Source organism: Nicotiana tabacum, chromosome 3 (genome assembly GCF_000715075.1).
Source record: "Nicotiana tabacum cultivar K326 chromosome 3, ASM71507v2, whole genome shotgun sequence".
NCBI lineage: Eukaryota > Viridiplantae > Streptophyta > Magnoliopsida > Solanales > Solanaceae > Nicotiana > Nicotiana tabacum.
The window spans coordinates 133,301,790-133,313,748 of record NC_134082.1 but is presented as its reverse complement, the minus strand read 5'-3'; the positions used below and the strand labels follow the sequence as shown (position 1 = coordinate 133,313,748).

The window sequence follows — 11,959 nt, the reverse complement described above, 5'->3', positions numbered from 1 at the left end:
TCCAAAATTTTAATAAATACAATCCAAAATTCGAAATTGAATGGATCGATTCAGATTTCGAATATCCGATCCGAATGAACAGCCCGGTATCTGATCATCTAGAATATATAATATGGACTGACAAATTAAAATTTATTTATAGGCTAAAACTAGAAGTTAACAACATAACTTAATTATTACTTTATTTTTTGAGTTATCATATATATTGGATTTGGACTTGCTATTAAGATATATTATATTATTATATTATTGTATGTCAACTTAATTCAGAGAGTAAAAATATATAACACAATACTTAAACTCATATATTAGATCCAAAGAGTACAGCATTACACATGGGACACCACATACAACACCTTAACAAGATACATATGCACACCATCGCTTTCCACGCATAGAAGCAGTCCTGCGTCCTGATATGGAGTAGTAAACTCACTTTCTTCTTAATACACAGAAGCGGGCATGGCCGCCTATATACACAGAGTCAGCACACTGCCCTTACACAACTTCAAACATACAACGTGAAGAAAACTCACATGAGTGCATGAGATAAAATCAAGCACTACTGTTTAGACTCTTATTTGTTACTTATAAGCTGGAAATGAAAACAAAGGAACAAGCTGATAAACTTGTTCTCAGTGCATCCCAGGAATCTTGTCCTTGATTTTGTCCATCATTCCCTTCTTCTCTCCTCCTTCAGTACTATAAGTTGTTTGTGCATGTTGGTTGTATTCACCTTCCTGTTGGGCATGTCCTCCTGGCATCTTCTCCATTATCTTCTGCTTCATCCCCTTCTTCCTTCTTCCACCTTCTCCATCATCCTCAGACTGCAAACCATATAAATAAAATCACGTTAGAAGGGTATATTTCACAAAGTAGTAGAGGAACAAAAAACTCCCAATATCCATTTTATATGACACTTTAATCTTTTGTCTTTAAAAAATGACACTTTCATATATGTGAAAGATCTTTAACTTAAAATATTTCATTGCACCTTTATAGATATACTTTAATTTTATAGTCATAAAAATGTGATGACACGTTTAAACCTACCAATTATTCTCTAAGAGGAGTAATACTTTTTGATACGTGCAAAAAATTTTCTTTCTTGAACTTTTATTGATGTTACAAAACTTACAGAGCTAGAGCTGTCGGATCGACGAAGCTGTTGTTGGCCCTCATGGTGCTGAGTATGCATACCACCAGTACCCATACCCATTCCAGTACCTTGGGTTCCATACTCTCCACCCATGGCCCCCATTCCAGTACCACCCTGAGTTCCATAGGCTCCACCACCCATACCCATACCAGTACCTTGGCCTTGGGTTCCATATTCTCCAGCACCCATGCCCCCAATACCGGTACCACCCTGAGTTCCATAGGCACCAGTGCCCATGCCCCCAGTTTCCTGGACCCGGTTTCCATATTCATCAGTCTGGCGCATTTGCCCCTGGCTACCGTATCCCTCGTTGTATTGTGCCATCTCTTTCACAAAAAAAAAAAAAAAAAAAACTTGAAGAAGAAAAAGCTAATAGAATATTGTAGTTGCTTTGGCTATTGAAGACACAAGAAATTGAAGTTTGGTTTGTTGTGATGGAATGAGCTGCAGGAAGTACGGATTTATATAGGGAAAGGAGAAGCTGGAACGGCTAATTCGAGGCATAACAGGTGTTAAGTGGCTAACGGAGTTGAGGGTTTTAGGATAATGAAGAGTGATCGTGGCAGCTGAGAGTTGAAGACAGGTGGTGAGTGTCGGCTGGGAGATCGAGAGAGGATTAATTAAAAGATTGGAAGAAGATATTTGACTGAAACAGTGGAAATTACGCAACTGGAACAATATGAAGGTGACACTTCGCAGCGTTACAGTGAGCGAGGTTAAGAGCACACAATGGAGGACAAGTGTATTGAAGGGTGTAGACTTGACATAAAGATGGACGAAGATTTTTAACTGAAAAATTAATGTGACACTTCGCTGCTTTAGAAGGAGGTTAATGACAAATTATTGCTACATCCAACGAAGGGAAGAGGAAATTTCACTGTCGAGTACGTACAAAAAATTTGGGACTCGGAATTCGAATAACCTTACACGTGGCATGTTAAGAGAGGCAGCACCTATGACTCATCATTCTGACATATAACTGAAAATTAGGATAAGCTCATTTTCCTTGGTCCCTTATGATAAGAATTCTGGATAATTTCTGGATAAAATATCAAAGCCCGTACGCGCGCGGATGTATCTAGCTAACTGAGATAACAAACATAAGCCCTTCGCGCCCTTTGTTTTATGATTTGATTCCAATTTTCTTACTCCTATATATTAAGTGTGGTGTAGCCTTTGCTTGTATCTAGTTGTTTTTTATTTTTGGATAGTGGATACTACATGTCCTAACAAGAATTTGAAGAGAGTGAACTTACCTCAAACCTTATTGGATTCAAGTAGACAATCAAGTGACCTAGCTAATTGACAAACCGATTCTAAATTATATACGCTGAATATGTCAGAAAATTTTGTACTGTTACGGTATAAATACAATTTAACTTGTTACAATAATTTGCAACATCAATACTTATATATTCTAAAGATTTATGTGTTGTAATCTTTAAGTAACTTGATTTAAGTACTTTATACAATGTCATCAGTGCATTTAACATAAAGTCTTGAGAAATTACACATCATCATTTTATGAAAATTCTCATAACTTTTATTTGAACCATTGGGCCCAAGAGTACTCCTCCTGAATGACCCAACAATTACTCTACTAACAAAGTGTCTCCGGCCCAATGGCCTTTTAAGCGGAGAAGACTCAGTATGTCCAACTAGGGCTGCTTATCGGGCGGTTATTTACTCTTAACAGTTTAGCTTAACGGTTATTGGCTTTTAAATGTATTAATCTGCTAGCCACTCAATAAGATATCGAGTGGATTGGTATCGTTTTACCTCTTATCGGGGGGTTTATCGGCCTAATTCAACCTATATTGTACGCTACAGAAAAATAACAGTAGAATGGGAGATAGTATCAAGATAACCTTTTTGGGGCATTTGCAGCAATTTAAGGGCATAAATTCGAAAGTAGATGGTATCATTGGCAAGATTTAAGACTTCATGTTAGCTGGACAATACAATTTATCCATACAGAACAGGTGGTTCTTCTCTGGTTGTTGTGGAAACTTATTATTTCCCTATAATCACAAGCATATACTAAAACAACATAATTTAATGTTAAAGTAGAGTCCACAAGTTAAGATAAAATTTTCTATTTGTAAATTCATAATTCCAAATTAATAAGCAATTGAAGAATATAATATTACGCAGTGCACAAAAAAACATATCGGAATGTAAAAAAAGCTTTCCCTGACCTTTATCTAAACTGCCTGAAACAAAATTACAGAAGGGTCAACGATTTTTGTTTTTTTTATATTTAATATATATAAATAAAAATAAATTATATATATATTCTTAACAATTATCCGTTAAGAAAATTGAATAATCCGCTCCCAAACCGATAAGTCGTTAATAAAACTTATTCAATCCGTTTCCCGTCCGTTAGGCCGTTAACCTATTACCAATAAGCCATTAAGATTCGGTTCGGTTCGATTTTCGATTTCGGATCGATTTTGAACACCCCTATATCCAACTATAGGCTGCTATCTCCTGAAATTCAGAAGAATACTTTTACTCCTGAAATTCAGAAGAATACTTTTACGGTAATCCACTCCACTGCATTTGAATGACTCGTTTACGTTCTATAAAGTAATGTTTCTGAACTCCTACTCACATCCTCTTCTGGATGGAATGGCCCTTTCCCCACAAAAGAAAGAAACTGTTTTTTTGTTTTTTGAAATGACGGAATTGAGCAAAATCATGAGATGCTGGAATTTCGTACAATTCCCTATTCTTGAATAGAGTGTCTATTTCAATAATCCGATCTCATTTAATTTGGGATTATTCGGCAATATAGGGTCGAATTCTCTCTAAAAACAATGTAATTAAACTTCATAAATGTACCAATGGGGTAGATCAAAAAAATTATACATACTATATTATTCTGCAAGCGACCTAGTTCATTTAGTCATCATTTCGCTCAACATATAGTTTTGTTTGATGAGATGAGCATATTTTTAAAATTTGACATAACTTGTACATAGTATCCCTTCATGCTACAGAACACTCCCACCACCTTGTACTGATCATTGACAAATTAAACCATATACTAATAATTCCTATGGAAATTAGAAGTCAAATTTAGAAGATGGCATTGCTCAAAGTTAATTTGTCCGTCCGTAAATCGCAGTGGCGGGGTTCGACTGGGTTGAAGAAGAAGAGAAGTCAATAATGAAAGAGAAGAACCAATTAGAGTAGCTAAGGAGACCTGCCTGGAAATCAAACAAGAATGCTAATTTTATATATAAAATTCAACAGCCTCAAGATCGAAGCAGGCAAGTCATCCTTGGCTATCAAACGGTTCTTACCCTTCATGTTAGACCTCTCTCCTTAATTTCCTGATTAATTCTCTTCATGCTAATTAATTTGCTCCACTAATAATGACTTTAGAGATCCAACCCAACTATTCTATTTATAGCCCAACGGAGAATAGAAATCTAATTCTCTCATTCTGCCTTTTACCTATTTCCTCAGGCAAATTGGTCCAACATAATTAGTACGTCTGTCCAGATTGCATGCATGTAATGCCATTTTACCTGGTTACCATAAAAGGATACATTCCCAATTTCCCGTGACGGTGAGCACATGAAAATAGCCTCATATGATTTATGTCCTTTGACGAGAAAGAATTTCAACGAGGACGAAAAAAAACATAAAAAATGGAATATCGAATTTTTCAATAAATATGTGCAATTTATCTCATAGGAGTCAACTAAATTAGGGAAGTGGAACTAATTCCTGGAATCAAGCCTTTTTCTTTAGTTAAGTTCCAACAATAAAGATATTTATCAATATCTATTTTTTAAAAAAAAAAATCCAAAAACATATAGTAATTTATTTCCTAAATAAACTGAGAGGAGCAGGTTTGCATTTTGACAGTGTAACAATATGGTTGTTGCTTGATGGACTCTTCTATCAATATTCATGATGCGTGACTCAATTTATTTGCTATAATTATAGCGTGATTTACTTTTCCAGTTCTAGTGGCTAACTTTTTCTAAGCCTAATATCCCTCTATATTAACACAAGAATAGGAGCGCAACTTGCTCTTCAATGGTGTATGATAGGAATGGATCACACTAATGCGCATCCGATTCATTTAACTTGGTCTACTTTCTATAATTAGGGCGTTTTCGCATTGTGAGCTGTAATTTGACAATACGTTCATATTGTGTAAATTTAGGACAAGATATTTTCGACTGCCTAGCTAAAACTTTCACCAATATCATCATTTTGGCTGGTTGGCTGTATTTGTTATTTGCGCAGAGACGTGAAAAGTCTCTGCTAGCGCTTGATCCAAGGATTGTATAGTCCTACTATATAAGATATTCCATCTAGCTGTTGAATTTGGATCATTATATGGAGAATTAGAGGTGGCAAATAGACAGATTAAGTCAAACTTGGGCGGTGGGAACAATCGAGTTAATGGAGGATTATGATTAGCTAGGATCAAAATACATGGTTTAGCATGAAATTAATTGTTTGAGCTGCGGATACTCTGTATGCACGGTACGTGACGTGTAATTTATAAATAATAATTGCAAGCTACGGTTTGGTGAGATTTTAGTTAGGTTGCATATATGAACTTTTCCGGCATGCACTATATAATATGGCCATAACAAAAATTTACTTTATTTGGATACAAACCCGTAGTATATATGAATAATCATTTGCAATGCAAATATTTGCGTGATTTGATTGGTGAGTTATAAATGGGATGAGTGGGCGATGGTATTGGAAGATTACAAAGGTAATAGAAGTAATATTGCTGTTATATTCGCCTTTCCATAAATTAAACTATTCCTTTTGGACTTTGGCCTCTCTCTATAGAGCTAGAATAAAATCCAACGCTATGTTGAAAGAATCTAACAACAGCAACTTGTCGCCATTGCTACACAACTCTATGATTGTTAACTTACCCGTGGAACAAAGTGAATTAAAGCATCCATGGAACTTTCATTATTTCTTAATTTTTCTTTATGATTCACCTATTATGATGGTCTGAGACGGATCCAAAATTTAAAGTTTATAGGTTCTTAACCACCTGTTAACTAATCTTGTCAACTTTTATCCCAGGTACCCTCTGGTTGTGGCATCACAAATTTCTTGGTTAACGAATTTTCAGAGAGTGCATCTCTGGGCAAACAAATCACCCGGCTGATGAATTCATCTGAGAATGGTATGTTTCGACCCGTTTCAGTTCATGAATTCACCATAAGGTCCTCCATGCATATAATAAAAGATGCCAGTAATAGGGCAAATACCTACTTTACAAGAATGTGACGATATTGCATAAAAAAACAAGAAAAATTGCAAATTCCTGAGTATTTTGACGATTTGCTGGTAATGTAATTAAAAGAGATATCCTGGGCCATCTTTCTTGGTTCTGTACTTCTAGTTTACTAGCCCCATTTGAAACTAAAATTACAATGGATCCTAGCTAGGGAGAAGTGCAACAATAGCCACTTTTAAGTCCGATATTTAAAATATATCTACAATTTATAATGTCTTTAAAGATTAACCAATTCAAAAAATTTCAGGATTAAACTAAGTGTCCTGAATTTTTGAGCTGCTAATTTCAAATTCAGTATTAAGGGTACTGAATTTTTTGAACTATTAATTTAAAATTCAGGACATAAGTTTCGAACTTTAGGACACGATAGCTTGAAGTTTGTATTTTGAGGTTTAAACCCTAGGACTTCAGGACTAAGTATCCTGAATTTGAAAATTCAAGACTTAGTGTCCTGAATTTTTGAGCTGCTAATTTGACATTCAAGACTAAATGTCCTGAATTTCTGAACTACTAATTTGAAATTCAGTATATAAGATTCGAACTTCTCGATAGGGCTGCTTATCGGGCAGATTGGACGGTTATTTACTCTTAACGGTTTGTCTTAACGTTTATCGGTTTTTAAATGTATTAATCCGCTAGCCACCCAATAAGATATCGAGCGGATTGGTATCGGTTTACCTCTTATCGGGCGGTTTATCGGGCTAATTCAACCTATATTGTACGCTACAGAAAAATGACAGTGGAGGGAGATAGTAGCAAGATAACCTTTTTGGGGCATTTGCAACAATTTAAGGGCATAAATTCGAAGGTAGATGGTATCATTGGCAAGATTTAAAACTTCATGTTAGCTGGACAATAAAATTTATCCATACAGAACAGGTGGTTCTTCTCTGTTTGTTGTGGAAGCTTATTGTTTTCCCATAATCACAAGCATATACTAAAACAATATAATTTAATGTTAAAGTAAAGACCACAAGTTAAGATAAAATTTTCGAACTTTAGGGCACGATGTCCTGAAGTTTGAATTTTGAGGTTTAAACTCTAGGATGTCGGGTCCTGAAGTTTAAATAAAATTGTCTAATCTTTAAATATATTGTAAATTGTGAATATATTTTAAGCATGATGCTTAAAAGTGACTACCTGATGTCATTTCCACTCCTATCTAGTCAATTTACAAGAGTGCTTGACATACAAAATATTGGATAAATTGTCCAGATAAAACTGTTATACTCGTTTGGTTAGCGGAATAAGAATATTAATCCAGAAATAGAATATAAAATTGTATGTATCCTATGTTTAATTATGGGTACTAGCTAATTTCTGAATATATTTTATATCAAAATTGTAGTATTATCTATTTCAAATTCTATATGGGATATAGCTATTCACATGGGATAATTCAGCCCGTGGAATATCCTTATTTATCATTATTTATCCCACAATTGAATCAAATGATTGAGTTTGGTTGCATTTTCTTGTTTTTCCTTTCCTTACCCTCATTGTCGCACGCCCCTTACATGTGTATTGCATTTTTTGTTTTTCCTTTCTTTTTAAGGTCATGGAGAGATTGAATCCTTCCCTTTCATTCATGGAGAGAATTTGGAATTTGGAAGCTTCAAACTTCTTGATAAAAAACCGAACCAAACTGCCTCGTGTACACCCTTAGCACTATGTATTACAATTAAGAGTGTGCATGGACCGAGTTAGTTTGATTTTTATCAAAATCAAACCAAACCAACTATATTGGTTTGAATTGGTTCGATTTTATCGGGGTTTTCAAATTTTTTGTTACATGAATATTATTTCAATCTTACTTTGTTAAAGTATAAATAATGTTTTGATAAGTGAATGTATGAATTAGTAAAAAATAAAAAAAAAATAGACAAACATGATTTATTAAAATATTTTTATAGGAGAACTTTTTCAGTAATACGTTATAGTTACTTTTTACTCGTCTAACAATGATTTTTCGTTGATGTATGCTTTCAAGGTTAACCGAATTTAATAATTAAATATAAAAATCAATATGATACCTAACCAATGATATATTCTATCTAATTTTAAATTATCAAAATATCATTTCAAATTCAAAAAAGATACAAGAAATCTTGACGTATGAATATGAAAAAATAAAGAGATGATTGACGCATTTTAATAACACTTGATAAGAAAGTGATACAAATTATTATTTAAAGTAAATAAAAATAAATATACTTCATACTTCTATTAAATATTACATCTCATAAGAGGAGCCCAAATATTTCGTGACATTTCTTATAGAAAATTCTATATAAAGTCTTGGAAGTATATATAAAAATTATATATTTATACGCAGCTTTGGTTCGGATTTTTTTTACTCGAATTTTTTAATTGATTTGATTTGAATACCCTAATTATAATGTAGAAGATAAATAGATTAACAACTATCACGATTGATAAGAAAAAGGGAAGATAAATGAGATCCAAGTCTTTGGATTTCAATTTTACCCTATATAGTTAGTATACTTCTTTTTATTTTTTGGAGTGAATGACCTTGTTCTGCATTTGGAATTATACAATTCTGCTCAGTAAAAGCATGCGGAATCTTCTGATAATGGTTGTCCGCATATGGTCTAATAGTGTTTCTTAACTAATAAATGTCATGGCCTTAACTAACATGCAATTCATGAAGTAGTAAAAGCCAAATAAAATAGGCTACCCTAATTTTTATGCAGATTATGCTCCAACCACATATCCCAATATTGTTAATCACATGCCTATAGTTGTAAAAAGAAAAAGAAGAAGCGACACTAATTAGACCAAATCAAAGTACAACAATCACTTAAGTACGGACTAATTGGGTCTTATGACTTTGATTCGGGCGAGGCCATTAGTCTCCAGTAACAGGTTGTACACGTTACATGCCACTTCTCTTAAGAAGTAATAATCTAATTAATTAAATGAGAGGCCCTTAATTGGCCTGAATTTTAAAATTGGTGCTCTTTACTTTATTCTGGAAAAGCTAGACGTCACCGACAGATATGGATCTTTAATTAATTTTGATTAGGCATCTTTACTTATATCTTAAGGGGTGTGCGACAATGAGATTAAGAATAAAGAAATAGAAAAAGAACCTGACATGTACAATTGCTTAATTATAGTAACATTTTCGTTACAAGAAAATTTTAGTGGACTAGCATATGCTTTGTTTCTTTGTCAGTATTATCCCGAAAAACCAACGATCCCAAATTGTTTTAAGTGTAATTTGTTTGTCTAAACCCATGCTTTCTTCTTTCTTAGCAAAAAAAAAAAAGGAATAATGAATTATAGAAGTACTCGTGAATGCTTAGATGTGCATAACAATAACTTGGAAGTTGGCGGGAGCAACTATACTAATTAAGCCGGGAAGGTAATCAAATGCTATAATTCACACTGCATGTACCTGATTATACAATTTTCTTTTCTAGATAATAAACTTAATTATAAAAATTGCAGAAACAGAAAATGATTTTGATAGGTGTGTGACCACGCCCAGCCCAACCATGCCTTATAAAAAGGACTAAGCGGTCGTTGCAAATATAATCTGGTTTACAAGTCCGGAGTCGAATCCTACAGAGAACTAAGGCCTAGCTACAAATGTTCAGTATCACCAAGAAGACAAGCTTGAACAGTTCCTAACTTATAGATATTAAGATTCTCGTGTTTAACTAAGTAACTAATAAATTAAAATAATAAATTAACAACTACAGATACTAAGGGTGTCACACCTCCTTTTTCCGGCACCGCGAGGGGCGTAGGAGTTTTTTCCAATTAAAGGACAATTGAAACGGGATTTATTTATTTATTTATTTCAGAGTCGCCACTTGGGAGATTTAGGGTGTCCCAAGTCACCAATTTTAATCCCAAATCGAGGAAAAGAATGACTCTGTATTACAGTCTGCGAACCAGAAATCCGGATAAGGAATTCTGTTAACCCGGGAGAAGGTATTAGGCATTCCCGAGTTCCGTGGTTCTAGCACGGTCGCTCAACTATTATATTTGGCTTATTTATCTGATTTTTTAAATAATTAAGAACTTATATGCAAATTTAGCTTTTAAAACCGCTTTTATCATTATTCCTCTTATTATTTTATACAAGAATTGCAACGTCGTGAAAACGCATCTCGAACCACGTCACAACCAGTGTACACGTGATTTGTTGACGCATTTTGACTCTGCCAAGATTGGGATTTGGGTTACATAAATGCACACCCATGTTTAAGAAAATTCCCTTATTAAATATGCGCCAAAATACTACGCGTTATTATACTATTAGGTAGGACTGTGAAATTTACTAAATGGCTCATCCCGGAATCTAAGTATATTTTTTTTTTAAAGTAAATAAGATTGGAGGACCCTACAAATTTTGTATTGTTTATATTTATTTATTTTTAGCGAAATCCTCCCTTATTTTATGAATATCTTAAAATGACTATATTTCTTTTTATTAAACTTGTCTATAAATACAAAAATCAATTTTTTACATATTTAAAATAATGTATTAAATACTAGTTTAAGACAAATATTTAATGAAATGAAATATCACTAAAAATGTAATTATAAAAACAATATGGAATTGTCAAATAATATTTTAAAAGAAACTAATTATCCCATCTTGATTAAATTCACATTGTTAGATGACTTGAGCTATTGAAATTAATTATTTACAATTACGGAGAATTAGAAACAATCTTGATTACTAATGCGTATTTCTAAAATTTAGTTAATTTAACCTTAACTAACCTTGTTATAATTCAAATCATGTTATAATACTTGATTCGCAAAATCAAAAAATAAATCCTGTTTTACCTAAATTTAGCTACATGATTTCGATTAACTTAAGGCTAGCGATACTAAAACCCTTATAAATAAGGAACTTAATCAATTTTGCCAAACTGATTTAATAAAGTTATTTTTACGTTATTTTCTTCTCGCTCTAATTATTAGATATACTACCTAATAATCAGGTTAAGACATTGTTTAATATACGCTACAACATGTCTAGTTATGCCAAATGACAGTGATTTACAGAATAATAATACATGAAATAATCTAAATACAATTTAAAAAAAATTAAAACTAAATTAGAAATTTAACATTCCATTCTTCATTTCAGCTTATAAAATGTCAAAATGACAGTTGTGTACCTGATATTGCCAATATAAGAAGAAGAAAGTCAGTCACGTAGTACGTAACACAGCAACAACAATAATAACCAGAAATTCAGTCAACAGAAATCTCAGTGACAGATTTGAAAATCAAAATAAAATCCAGAAACACCGACAACAAACAACGAACAGAAATCGAGGGAATTTTCAGATTTGAAAGGCTAATTAATGTTTAACCCTTAATTTCTAAACCCGTATATCAGAATATTTATCATATGTGTATTACTCTCTCTTCTAATCTCCAACTCCTTTTTTATTTGTATTTTTTTTCTTTTCTTTTTTCTTGAAAGTTTTAATATTTTTCGGAATTTTTCTTTC

General features: G+C 33.2%; 1 protein-coding gene and 1 long non-coding RNA gene across 3 annotated transcripts; one reads left to right on the top strand and one right to left on the bottom strand.

The window, feature by feature from the left end:
- Positions 1–282: 282 nt before the first annotated feature.
- LOC107825693 (uncharacterized) lies at positions 283–1,606 on the bottom strand. Its single transcript, XM_075249951.1, has 2 exons — positions 1,139–1,606; positions 283–827 (listed from the first exon to the last, which is right to left on the bottom strand). The coding sequence occupies exons 1-2, from the start codon at positions 1,481–1,483 to the stop codon at positions 636–638; spliced, it is 537 nt and encodes a 178-aa protein (XP_075106052.1). The 5' UTR covers positions 1,484–1,606; the 3' UTR covers positions 283–635.
- Positions 1,607–5,234: 3,628 nt separating this feature from the next.
- Positions 5,235–8,329, top strand: LOC142175096 (uncharacterized). Of its 2 annotated transcripts, none has more exons than XR_012704288.1 (3): positions 5,235–5,671; positions 6,239–6,341; positions 8,011–8,329. It is a non-coding gene; the product is annotated as an uncharacterized LOC142175096 (long non-coding RNA). The 2 variants fall into 2 exon arrangements; XR_012704289.1 differs by lacking the exon at positions 5,235–5,671 and adding an exon at positions 5,696–5,912.
- Positions 8,330–11,959: the final 3,630 nt, after the last annotated feature.

Excerpts from the sequence above, each read along its gene's own strand:
- LOC107825693 (XM_075249951.1), bottom strand. The coding sequence starts at position 1,483 with ATGGCACAATACAACGAGGGATACGGTAGCCAGGGGCAAATGCGCCAG. Across the intron at positions 828-1,138 it reads GATCCGACAGCTCTAGCTCT|TCTGAGGATGATGGAGAAGG; the intron begins GTAAGTTTTGTA and ends TATGGTTTGCAG.